Source organism: Humulus lupulus, chromosome 5 (genome assembly GCF_963169125.1).
Source record: "Humulus lupulus chromosome 5, drHumLupu1.1, whole genome shotgun sequence".
In the NCBI taxonomy this organism is placed as follows: domain Eukaryota; kingdom Viridiplantae; phylum Streptophyta; class Magnoliopsida; order Rosales; family Cannabaceae; genus Humulus; species Humulus lupulus.
In genome coordinates this window covers 232987018-233000194 of record NC_084797.1, presented here as the reverse complement: position 1 = coordinate 233000194, position 13177 = coordinate 232987018, and the positions used below count along the sequence as shown (strand labels likewise).

The 13177-nt window shown below is 30.1% G+C and overlaps 1 protein-coding gene and 1 non-coding gene across 2 annotated transcripts; both read right to left on the bottom strand.

Annotated features, from left to right (window-relative positions):
- Positions 1-7823: 7823 nt before the first annotated feature.
- Positions 7824-7924, bottom strand: LOC133780805 (small nucleolar RNA Z279/snoR105/snoR108). Its single transcript, XR_009869622.1, has one exon. It is a non-coding gene; the product is annotated as a small nucleolar RNA Z279/snoR105/snoR108 (small nucleolar RNA).
- A 173-nt stretch (positions 7925-8097) lies between these two features.
- LOC133834059 (actin-depolymerizing factor 7) lies at positions 8098-9431 on the bottom strand. The gene is made up of 3 exons (XM_062263575.1): positions 9311-9431; positions 8944-9203; positions 8098-8667 (listed from the first exon to the last, which is right to left on the bottom strand). The coding sequence occupies exons 1-3, from the start codon at positions 9311-9313 to the stop codon at positions 8517-8519; spliced, it is 414 nt and encodes a 137-aa protein (XP_062119559.1). The 5' UTR covers positions 9314-9431; the 3' UTR covers positions 8098-8516.
- Positions 9432-13177: the final 3746 nt, after the last annotated feature.

Here is a 13177-nt window from a genome sequence, read left to right as displayed (position 1 = left end):
ATTTGTGAACTGATATATGATATGAGTTGATATGTTTAGTATGTTGAATACTTGATTATACTGAATGATTATATGGTTGAGAACATGTGATGTAATATGAGATATTGACTTGTCTATTGATTGCTTATGCTCCGTCGTTGTGTTTTCTTGCTGGGCCTTGGCTCACGGGTGCTATGTGGTGCAGGTAAAGGTAAAGGAAAGCTGGACCAATCCTGAGATGGAGAGCTGCGGGGTTGAATGTACATAACCAGCTGCTCGATCACCATGGTCGATTAGTGGATCAGGACAGGGATTGCCTAACTTTTTGTTTTGCCTTAATATGGCTGAATATTGTATTTAAACCTTGCATCTTTTGTAAACAGTCTTTAAACTTACTATTTTTGGGATCCCGTGTAAACAGGAAACGTTTCTTAATAAAAATGTGACTTTTGAGACCAAAACATTTTAACCCTAGTTCCTTTATAGTTTCAATAGCACGTTTTTAATTAAATGACTTGATTAGCAAGTCCAGCACTTTATAAACACACAGTGTAACAGTCTTGGCTATCCAGGGTGTTACAAGTACTTAACTTTCAGAATTGACCAACGCTATTATTTCACATAACTTAAGTCAATTCACGTCCCAACATGAGGCCATAACACCATCCCCTACTCTCAGTTCTAAACCCGATGATGATGATGATGCTATTACCATTTGGAGTGAAACTCTTTCCCATACCGAAATTCTTCCAACCACTCCAAAGATAAATGGAAGCTATCATATTGATGTGATAGACTTAATCGTTGAGGAAATCATAAACATATTTGCAATAAAACATTCACCTAACTTCTTCCATGATTTTGAGCCCAAACATTTTCTTTATCCTGAAAATGTTACTAACGCTTATATTTTTGAGAAGCAAGATCAAAGAAAATTCATTTTTGATACAGAATAGGACACAAATATGCAGTTGGTAGACTTACCTGAGAGTGATGCTTTTGTCTACCAAAGACTGATCAAGTTTTATCTTTCTTTTTAGTGTGCTTTATTATATATTGCGAATTTTACTTTTTGGGGTTGTGTTGGTTATTATATTCCCTTTTTCTCCCACAATGGGCTTAACATTAGACATTGAGGACAATGTTTCAATTAAAGTTGGGGGTAGTAAGCATATTCATGCGTTGAAATATATTTTTATTACTATTTTGAAATTTTGAGTTAAATGTTTGCAAAACTCATGACAACATAATTTTTGTGAAATATTTTTTGCTATTTTACTATTAGGAAGTAGCTTTTGAGAGTAATTCCATGCACAACCAAACATTGGAAAAATTGTTAACACATTCAATTGAGAAAAATCATAAAGTTTAAAGCTTTTAATTTTTTGTGAGTTGTGAGAATGAGAAAACAACTTTGAAAACTTTTATTGATCATTTGAGTTGGTAAAATTAATTTTTGGGATTTAAAACATGACATTTACTAAAAGGATCATTTTTTATTAAAAGAGATTTTGTTGTATTTTATTGTAATTTTCTTTTTAAGTTCTTGTAATTCTTATATTGTCTCTTGTCAAAAAAAATTATTAAAAAAAAGAATGAAAAAAAATATTAAAAAATGAATGAAAAAAAAAAGAACAAGAGCAACATTTTTCATCCTCATCTTTTGTAGTTTTGTTGAAGAAAAAAATTGTCAAATAAAAAAAATTAACACTACTATATTTGTTTTCAATTTATGTCATTAAAAAAAATAGAAAGAAATAAAAAGTTCATGTATTGTTTATTTTTATTTTGTTCTTTATTTTGGCTCTTGATATCATTTTGAAAAATCCCGAAGGTTCTTATGTCATTTTGATTCCAATTAATTAATTAGCCTATATTTTGATCAATATTTGTTAACATTGTTTGTCCTAAAACGATAACATCCATTTTTTAGTGTTAATTGATAAATTTCCAACTCCAAGAGTGTCAACCATCTCCCATAAAAATACTTTCAATACATTTGTGATGATTTGGAGTTGAGACTTTATTCTTTGGTGATTTTTCAATATTGTTTGTGTTGTAAATTTTGGAAAGAACGATATAGTTTGGTGCATACACACAAAACTCTTGAATTACGACTTTGATAGTTTTAAATAGCATTTTCTAAATTCTCACTAAACATTTTGTTAAATGATTTTTGCATAATTTAGCTCACTAATTCATCTTGGTAATAATTTGTATCCGCTTGAATTGCTAGGGACTAGTAATAAGCTAGTTGGGGGTTGTGATTAGTGGTAAAAAATGCACATTTGTTGATTTTAATTGTCAAAATAAATTAAGTTTTAATTAATTTTTTCATAGAATTAATGTGATATATTCTAACATTGGAAATATTTGATCTTAATTTAATTTATTTATATTTTGTAGAAAATAAAGTGTATTTTGGCATTTGGAAAAAGAGAAGAAAAAAAAAAAAAAAAGCAAGAAGGAAGAATTAGAATTGAAAATATAGTGGAAATTGTGGCATTTTTTAAGAAACTTGCCCCACAAATTTGGCCCAAATTAGCCCAGCAGCCCCTACTCCTTTCAACGCCCCAGCTCCCTTCAGCATCAGCATTCCTCCAGCAAGCCTAGCTTCACCTTGCTGCTCCACCTGTCCCCAGCAGCCCAAGCCTACATTGACCCAAGCTCCTCCAATTTTGCCTCCTTCAGCCGAAGGCCCATCTCCAATAGCCCTTCAGCCTCTCATGCCCAGCTGAAGCTTCCCCAATCCGCAGGCCCATCTGAAGCTCCTTCAAGCCCAGCATAGCAAGCCCAGTCCGAAGGCCTCCTCCTTTCCCTTCAACCAGCCGCCTACATGGCGCCTTCCCATTGGCTGAAAAATGTGTCAAAACCCACTTCTGCCACCAGCCACTTTCAACCCATATTTTGTGGGTATTGGGCCTTGCAAAATTGCTATTTTGAGCTTTAAAGTTCGGGGCATGATGCAAAATGACCCTTAATGTTGTGTGAAAGTAAGTAAATGTCCATGTTTTTAATTTTGTAGTAAAATAGCCTAATCATCTATTTAATATCACATATTACCAAATACACCCTTTAACAAATTACTATTTTATTCTAAATATTTTAATATTATGGTATATGTATATTAGTTTTGTTTGATTAGTTTTTATTTTAAAGTTATTTTGATTTTTTTTCGTTTTTTATGGGTTGTTGAATGATATACCATACAACAAAATATATATACTGAGTTGAAAAATAATATACCATCAAAACTTATAAAATTATTACTAAAAAATGTATATATTATGCTAACAAAGTTATATACTACCATTAAAATGTATATACTATGATACAAAATTATATACTACCATTATGTATAATAAAATATAAATTAAATATCACAAAAAAAAAATTATATACCATACCACAAAAAATATATACACTAATTGGAAAATAATATACCAGCAACCTATAAAAAACTTAAAAAATCAATATAACTTCAAAATAAAAACTAATTAAACAAAACTAATATACATATACAACTATATTAAAGTCATACAGTCCTAAATAAATAAATAAATTATAAAAAAGGGCAATTTAGGTAATCAATAATATAAAATGGTCATTTATCTACAATTTAAAAAATGAGGACATTAGCTTCTTGATGGCTTTATTTTGGGCTATTTCCTATAATTTCTCTTAAAGTTCATAACTTTGTGGTATTTTAGAAAATGGCATATTGACCATACACCAAAATAACTAGGTTAATATTTATAATAAGATTTGAATTTTCAAAATCATATTTTATTATTAATATTTCAGATTTATTTTGTAAACCTCATTTTGTTGTTTAATTTCTTTTTAGTCATTTTCTCCCTCTATAAATAGGGATTCTCATTTCACATTTTGTATGTAATTTTTAGGTAGCAAAACTCTACCAAATTTTAGTCTCATTTCTCATATTTTCTCTCTAGAATTTTGTTTAACGCCCAAACGTGACTTCCACTAAGCGGTGGTTGTAGTATAGATCGGACGGTCAATTCCACAAGGAGGCAAAGAAATAAAGTTTAGAGATAAATAATATGAGGAAAATAGAACAAGTGATATTTTTGTTGTTTTTTAGATTTAAATATTAGAAATAAAGATAAACTAAAGTGTGATGTAACAATAGGTAACAAGTAGGAAGAATCAAGAGTCAACAATATGCATACTTATTTATTTGGATCTTTGATTCACAAAAATTACACAAATGAGAAGTTCACATCCCAACTATTCATTGGAAAGATTTAACATTGAAGCACAAATATGCTTTACAAAAATGTATTCAAGTGATTATTATTCTTTACCATGAAAAGATGAAATAAATCTTATGAGAAATCTAAAAATAACATTATACCATTGGCAATAATGCAATAAAAGATTGGACATAAAACCTAACACAAATATTACTTTTACTATTTATGACATACATAGAAAGAGCGTGACTAATTCTATATAGATTTTAGCAAAAGTAAATATATATGAATAAGATGGAGAAAATGATAAAGATATTATCTATATTATTTTTACTAATTTGATAATACATAGAAAATGCTTGACAAAATCTATATACTATTAGTAAACATAAATATAGATAACAAGATGAAAAAATAGAGATGAAAGAAAATAAATCACTCAAATATATAAACTTTAAGCACATAGTGAATCAAAAATACCAAACAGAGTCATAGTGCATGAAGGTTAGACTATTATGTTAGACACTCTCATGAAATTCTAGAGAGAAAATATGAGAAATGAGACTAAAATTTGGTAGAGTTTTGCTACCTAAAAATTACATAGAAAATGTGAAATGAGAGTCTCTATTTATAGAGGGAGAAAAAGACTAAAAAGAAATTAAACAACAAAATGGGGTTTACAAAATAAATCTGAAATATTAATAATAAAATATGATTTTGAAAAAATCAAATCTTATTATAAATATTAACCTAGTTATTTTGATGTATGATCAAAATACCATTTTTCTAAAGCACCAAAAAATATGAGCTTTAAAGCTCAAAATGGCAATTTAGCAAGGCCCAATACCCACAAAACATGGGTTGAAGGTGACTGGTGCCACAAAAGGGTTTTGACCCATTCCCAGCTAATAGGGAAGTGCCACGTAGGCGCTGGCAGAAGGGAAATGAGGAGGCCTTCGATTTTGGGCTGCTGGATTTCGTTGGGCCGCTAGGTCTCTTTGGGCCTTGGGAGTGCGTTTGGGCTTACATTAAGCTTGGATTGGGGAAGCTCAGCTTGGGCGTGAGACTGAGGAAGCATCAGCGTGGGCGTGAGAGGTTGCTGAAGCGCGGACAGGTGGCGGCTTCTGGCAATGACACCTGGCAGCTGGGGGAAGAGGAAGGAAGAGCTGGGCCTGGGCTTGGGGCTTCGGTTTGGGCCTCATGGTTTCAAGAAAAATGCAATTTTCCTATTCTTTTTTTTTCAGATTTAATTGTTTTCTCTTCTCTTCATTTTAAAGTGTCAAAATACAACTTTAATTCCTACAAAATAACAATAAATTAAATCATAATCAAATATTTTCATTTATAAAATAAATCATATTAATTCCATGAAAATATCAATTAAAACTTAATTTATTTTGACAATTAAAATCAACAAATATGTATTTTTGGGCACTAATCAAATTTCATGAGAATGTCTAGCATAATAAGCTAACATTCTTACGAAGGTTAGGATGATCATATATGCACTATGACTTTGTTTGATATTTTTTATTCACCATGTGCTTAAAGTTTATATATTTGAGTGATTTATTTTCTTTCATCTCTATTTCTTCATCTTGTTATCTATATTTATGTTTACTAATAGTATATATATTTTGTCAAGCACTTTCTATGTATTATCAAATTAGTGAAAATAATATAGATAATATATTTATCATTTTCTCCATTTCATTCATATATATTTACTTTTGCTAAAATCTATATAGAATTAGTCATGCTCTTTCTATGTATTTTATAAATAGTAAAAGTAATATTTGTGTTAGGTTTTATGTCCAATATTTTATTGTATTATTGTCAATGGTATAATGACATTTTTAGATTTCTCATAAGATTTATCTCATCATTCTATGGTAAAGAATAGTAATCACTTGAATACATTTTGTGAAATATATTTATGCTTCAATATTAAATCTTCCAAATGAATAGTTAGGATGTGAACTATCTATTTGTGTAATTTTTGTGAATCAAAGATCCAAATAAATAAATATGCATATTGGTGACTCTTGATCCTTCTTACTTGTTACCTATTGTTATATCACACTTTATTCTATCTTTATTTCTAATCTTTAAATTTCCAAAAAAAATATATATATCACTTGTTCTATTTTCTTCATATTATTTATCTCTAACATTTATTTATTGATTACCTTTATTCATTTGCATTCTTGTGGAATCGACCGCCCGATCTATACTACAACCACCGCTAAGTGGAAGTCACGTTTGGGCGTTAAACAGCAGCGCATGTAGCAACCTTTAAAACTATTTAAGCAACCCTATATAACAACATATACTCATAAATAACATATAAAACAACCCTTAAATAACTTGTTATATATAACATATACAACTACATAAGCAACCCTTAAAGTAACTCTTGAAACTCCTAAGAAACCATATATTGCATTATATTAAGAAACCCTAAAGCAATCATATATAGCAACATATAAAGCAACCATTAAGCAGCCTGTTTAGCAATTCACAATCCTTAAGCAACATATAAACCCTTTAAAACTACATAAGCAACCCGTGAAACTCTTAAGCAACCCATATTCCTTATAAGCAACTTTTGAAACTCCTAAGTAACCCATAAAACAACATGATAATAAACCCTTAAAACTCCTAAGCAACACTATATCGCCACGTATACTCATAAACAACATATAAAGCAGCCTATTCAGCAACCTATAAAATAACTCATAATCCTCATAAGTAACATATAAAACGATCTCTTAAACAACCCTTGAAACTCCTAAGCAACCATATACAACAAAATGTTAAAGAAACCATTGCAACTCTAAAGCAACCGTATATAATAACATATAAAACAACTCTTAAGCAATATATTCAACAACTCACAATCTTTATAAGCAGCAAATGTAGCAACCTTTAAAACTATTTAACCAACCCTATATAACAACATATACTCATAAATAGCATATAAAACAACCCTTAAATAATTGTTATAAGTTACATATACAACTACTTAAGCAACTCTTGAAATTCCTAAATAACCCTATATAATAATATAATAATAGCAATATATAAAGCAACTATTAATTAACTTGTTCAACAACTCACAATCTTTATAAGGAACATATACAACAATCTTACCACCACACACGTTTAACCTCATGTCCCCAGCTTGTGGTGCCTAATGGCTACAACCCACATTGATCTCATACTGCCATGCCCAAGCTCGCATCAATTCAATCCTCAACAGCTCCAACCCACGTTGATCCAGCCTTGTCAACATCGCTTCATTCATGTCCCAATCGTCCGCCTCAATTGCTTTTTCTTTAGATATATTAGGTTTTAATATCAATATCTAGCTCTAGGTTTTGTTTAGTTATATTAGGTATAACTATAAAATTGTTTTTTTTTTTGTTTGTTTAAACTTACTTTTGAAATTATTTATATAAAATTAGAAATTATATTAGAAAGTACTAATCAATAGTTTGTCGTACACACAAAAACGTTATTCTATTCTAAGCAATCCTTATTGGAATAGGAGGCAAGAAAATACAAATCGACAGTACAACAAACATACTAAACGACAATAAAAAATTTAAGACTGCATTTAAAATAGGGATCAGATGGTTCAAATGAGAGTGCCCATTGTCGTAACAGGCTTTGGGGCAGACACCCCTCTCACATAATTTGTGAGTATTGACCACTCATCACATCCCGTTTCTGCCTGAAGGATCATGGTTAAGAAACCTTAACTTAGCCATATTTATATTCTCAATTTTTACATCAATCTCTCTCAATTGTCGATGTGGGACTAAAAGCACTTAGTTGAATAAGTAATGTCGGTTTGCTATTTGAATCACTGATTTCATTAACGAAAAATAAAAATAAGAACTTATAATATGAGCATTGGATATTCAAATTAAGCTGATTAGCATTTGATACAGTCCAAAAAAAAAAAGAAGATTACTATGCTATTCATAACAGTCTATGTTCGAAAAGCAAGTAAAAGTAACCTAGAGCCTCAAAACCATTCTACTAGTACTAGCTATTAAATATGAGCAATATTTATTACTATTGTTATATTTATAATAAATATTGCTCTAGCTTTTTACCAGCCCAATAAATGATATGTTCTAAGAACTCTCGATGAAAATTTCTCAAGTCACAGAAGAAACGACATTATATCTTTCTTATACAGGGGTTTTGTTTGAATGAAACGACGAAAGAAAGAATAAGGCAAGAAGGTAACAATGAATGAATGAATGATGTAATAAAAAAATAGAGTACTTAATTTAATTAAATGTTTGTTTAGAAGGCTCGGCTCTTAACAATGTCCAAGCTCATTTCACTAGGATCTGTTGCTTGCAACTCGAATTGAATCCCATCCAATTCTCTCTTGAATCTATCTTTCGAACTTGCATAAACCATTTTCATTCTCACCTTTGATGCATCCGGTGACCTACACCAACCAATATCATCAAACTCTTATATTTATTAGAAGAAAAAAAAACATATCCAATAATAATCATATAATGATATAGCTATAGCTAAATTAGACAAATATGTATTTGGTCTCAACCATTTCTTTATAAGCTTAGACTAATTCGCATCACATCAACCAAGTAACAAAACTTTTTTTGTGAGTGAAATTGTTTATAAGAAATGTGCATGAATAAAATCTAAACAACTAAGTATAAAATGATTATTTTGTAATGTTGATCATGAAGATACATACCAAGCTATGAAGAAAATCTTGCTCTTTTGACAGTTTTCATCAGTGGTGAAATCAAAGTCGTAGACAGCATAACGACACTCATTTGGAGGAAAACTAGCATTGAAATCGTCGTAGCTCTCATTAGGTCCACCAAGTTTATCAATCACCACTTGTTGTTGCTCAATCTTAAAGACAATAAAACGGTAAATCCTCTTAGCTTTTAACTCCAAAAACCTCAGCTTGCACTCATCGCTCACCGCCATTCCGGATGCCGCATTGGCCTGTCCCCAAACCCATCATAACATGAGCAAACACAAAACAAATCAAAACAACTCATTGTCATTTTTTTTAGTGGAAAATGAGTAAATTACATTAGAACACATCATACCATTTTGCCTCCAAAGAAGAAAAAGCCCTTTAGAAAAGTGAAGAGATGGAAGAAAATGGGAGTGGGGGCAAGGCAAAGAGGATGGGAATAATGAGAGTAGAAAAGGGATATGAGATCCTTGTTATTTGGGGAAGGAAGCTTGAGAAGAGGGGAATAGACAAGAAAGAGATCGTATTTGGAGGAGGAATGGTAGGGTGAGATTTTTCTTCTCTATTTTTTATTCCATTTATTTCCACATTTCACTTTAAGACTTCCACGTTTTCCATATTTTGTTATGTGTTATTCCCTCTATTGGGTTTATATGTTATGTTCTCAAATTATTTATGGGATGATCCAAATTTAGAGAGGACCAAAAGTATAGTTCTATTTTGAGGGGATTATTAGGTCCATGATGAATGGGAGGTAATAAAAAATATGTACACGCATAAAAAAAGACCTTTGTGATAATGCTTATAAATAGTTAATAGAGTCAATGTGAAAGAAAAAAATACATTGATTGATCATCATTGAAAATATGTACTTAATTTGCAAATTTTGGTGTTGAAAAATGAGTGATGGAATCCCATTAGCCCATTTTTATTTAGCATTAACAGGTTCCATTCTAATTTTAAGTCCAAATGATTCATTTTCCCTATTTTTACATTACTAATCTTTTCATTCTTAGATTTGTTGTTCTTATCTAAAAGTGATATTATAAGTCATAATAGGTGATACACGGTTAAACATTATCTGAGTTTAAATAAGTCAATAATATACTCAATATAAAAATAACTCATTTAACATGATTAAAAATGAAATCAATAATTGTTCAAAAAAATGAAATTAATAAGTAGTGAGTTTGGAGATCTAATTTTTTTTAATTATTTTTAAAAATAATAATTTATATGAATATGTTCGGAGTTTAAGCATATTGAAAGAGTCAAAATTTGTTATTTTAACGTGTTCGATGATAAATTTGTTAGCAAGTCATATTAGATTTAATATGATCTAAATATATAATATATATTTAAATAACAACTAAATATATTGTGTCACGTATTACATGGTAATTAAACATGTTCCCTTCTTATATAATGATAGTTTTTTTTTTTTAAAATGTGTATGAATATGCCAATTAAACTTTAAGTTCAAACAATGTAGTTTTATCATGTGACCCTAAAAGCAATATCATTCATCACAATTCAATTTATATGTTGATTTATAACATATGATTCACTTATTAAACTTTTATTATCTTTAATAAGTGTGTAGATAACGAAAATTCTTGATTTTAACGGTTTATTTTATTAACTTTAACGGAATATTTAAATATTTAGCAAAATATACATTTAAAACTAACTTAAAAATAGATATTTATCAATTATATTAATATAAATTCAAATATTATAAAATATTATTATTATAATAATATTTAATATAAGACTACATATATTATAATTATATTAATATAAATTTAAAATTAATAATTATATTAATTGAAATTTAAATTTAAATTCAAATGTTATAAAATATTATTATAATAATAATATATAATACATCATATTTCTTACTTGAGGATCTCCTAAAGGCTTGTGTTTCCTTGCTAGATTTATAGGTTGGATTATGACTTGCTTAAAAAACACATCATATTTCTTGCTTATGAATGGAAGGGTTCAAGGCAGTTTTAAGGGTGAGAAGGGGCTTCGTCAAGGGGATCCAATGTCACCACTTTTGTTTGTTTTAATCATGGAATATCTCACTCGGAGACTCCAACTGGCAGCTCAAGATTCTGTTTTCAGATTTCACCCAATGTGTAAATGTCTTAAACTTTTTAGTTTATGTTTTGCAGATTATCTGATTTTATTTTGTAAAGGATCTCTTTCAGGTGTTAAAGTGCTCAAGGGTGCTCTAGGGGATTTCAATTCTGCTACAGGGCTCCAAATTAATGCTAACAAATCTCATATATACTTTGGGGGAGTTTCTGCTGTTGACAGACAGATGATAGCTGTTGAGATACAGCTTTCAGAAGGGTCCTTTCCTCTTAAGTATCTTGGTGTCCCTATGAGACCAACCAAATGGAAGCATGAAGACTGTGACATTATCATCCAAAAATTCAAATTACGATTACATACTTGGGCTAGTAGGCACTTATCCTTTGCTGGTAGAATCCATCTCATCCATTCAATTCTCTTTGGGCTAAGGAACTACTGGATGAGCATTTTTGTTCTTCCCCAAAGTATTATTAAGGAAGTTGAAAAGCTTTGTCGTGGTTTTCTCTGGGGAGTTAATGGTAATAGGAGCAAGATTCATGTGGCATCTTGGTCGAAGGTCTGTCTGCCTAAAGCTTATGGAGGTCTTGGATTCAGAATTGGTTCAGTTTGGAACCGTGCCATCTTAGCAAACTATATATGAGCTATTTCTGAGTAGCATGATGTGCTTTGGGTTAAATGGATTAATTCAATCTACTTGAAAGGTTCCAATTTCTGGTCTTATAAGTTGCCTCCTGATACAAGCTGGTATTAGAGGAAGTTATGTAATTTGAGGGGAAAATTCAGCTGTGAAGAGATTAAAGTTGCTGGTGCATCAGGAAAGTTTCAAACTTCTAAACTATACAATAGTTTCCTTTGCCAACAACAGGTTGGCTATCATCGAGCTGTTTGGTGTAGGTTGTCTATCCCTAAGCACATATTTCTGTTATGTCAAGCTGTTAACTCTCAGCTACTTACCCGTGACAATATGCTCAGGTTTTGTGTGCCAATTGAATCACTTATGTGTCCTGTTTGTGGAAGCTTTGCTGAGAGTCACTCCCATCTGTTCTTTGACTGCTATCTCTCCAAACAGGTTATGGAGCTTATCTTTGATTGGATGGCTTTTAAAGTTTGGCCTACTGAGTTTCCTGGTTGGAAGGTTTGGCTTACTAGCAGAAAACCTAGTATCCTGTTTTCTATCACAAACATGATATTGGCAGCTGCTGTCTATAACATATGGAGGAACCGAAACAGATGTATTTTTGACAAATTTTCTTGGACTGCTGTTGGTATTGCCACTGAGATAAAGTCTATAATTCAACACAGATTATACATTGTAAAAAATAGAAAATTGTCTATACATGAACATAGATTTATAGCTAAGATTACAATGTAATTAGCTTGGGTGGGCTATTTTTGTTGCTTGTGTTTGTAGTATTGGTGGGGTTTTTCCCTTGTAAGTAGTTTGGGTGGGCTGAGTTTGCGGCCTGTGTTTGTACAGTTTGGCTGGTTGATTAATGAAGTCCATTCTTCTTGATCAATATATATATATAATACAAAATTAGATATTTAATAATTATATTAATATAAATTCACATGTTATAAAATATTATTATTACAATAATATATAATACATAATAAATACATTATATATAAGTATCGCGTGTGTACAAATAATATGACTATGTAACTAAATAAGAAATTATAGTAACATTATTTTCTATCAAGAATAAAAAAAAATTCTCCCATCATTGAAATGTGATTTGAAAAATATCGTGAATGTTTTATATCTTAAATATGGTAGTTTTTTATCTAAAAAGTTGTTGTATTATTTAAAAATATATATATATGTTTTGATTTAATTTTTCTTTTAACATGTTTATGTCATTCTTTTATATATAATATTTTTTATTTATTTAAAATTTATATGACAGTTATAAAAAATAATTAATAAATTTTATAAATAAAACTAAGCAAAATGAACATTGCACGTTAGTATTAACAAAATATATTAAAGAATAAAATAGTTAGATAGTAGTTTGAATTTTTTTTATATATTATCATATAAGTCTTCAAAGTTTTTAACACAAGTTATCTTCCACCCATTTAAGTTTGCAAGCTGACGTACGACTCCAAATCA

Excerpts from the sequence above, each read along its gene's own strand:
- LOC133834059 (XM_062263575.1), bottom strand. Across the intron at positions 8,668-8,943 it reads AAGATTTTCTTCATAGCTTG|GTCACCGGATGCATCAAAGG; the intron begins GTATGTATCTTC and ends TGGTTGGTGTAG.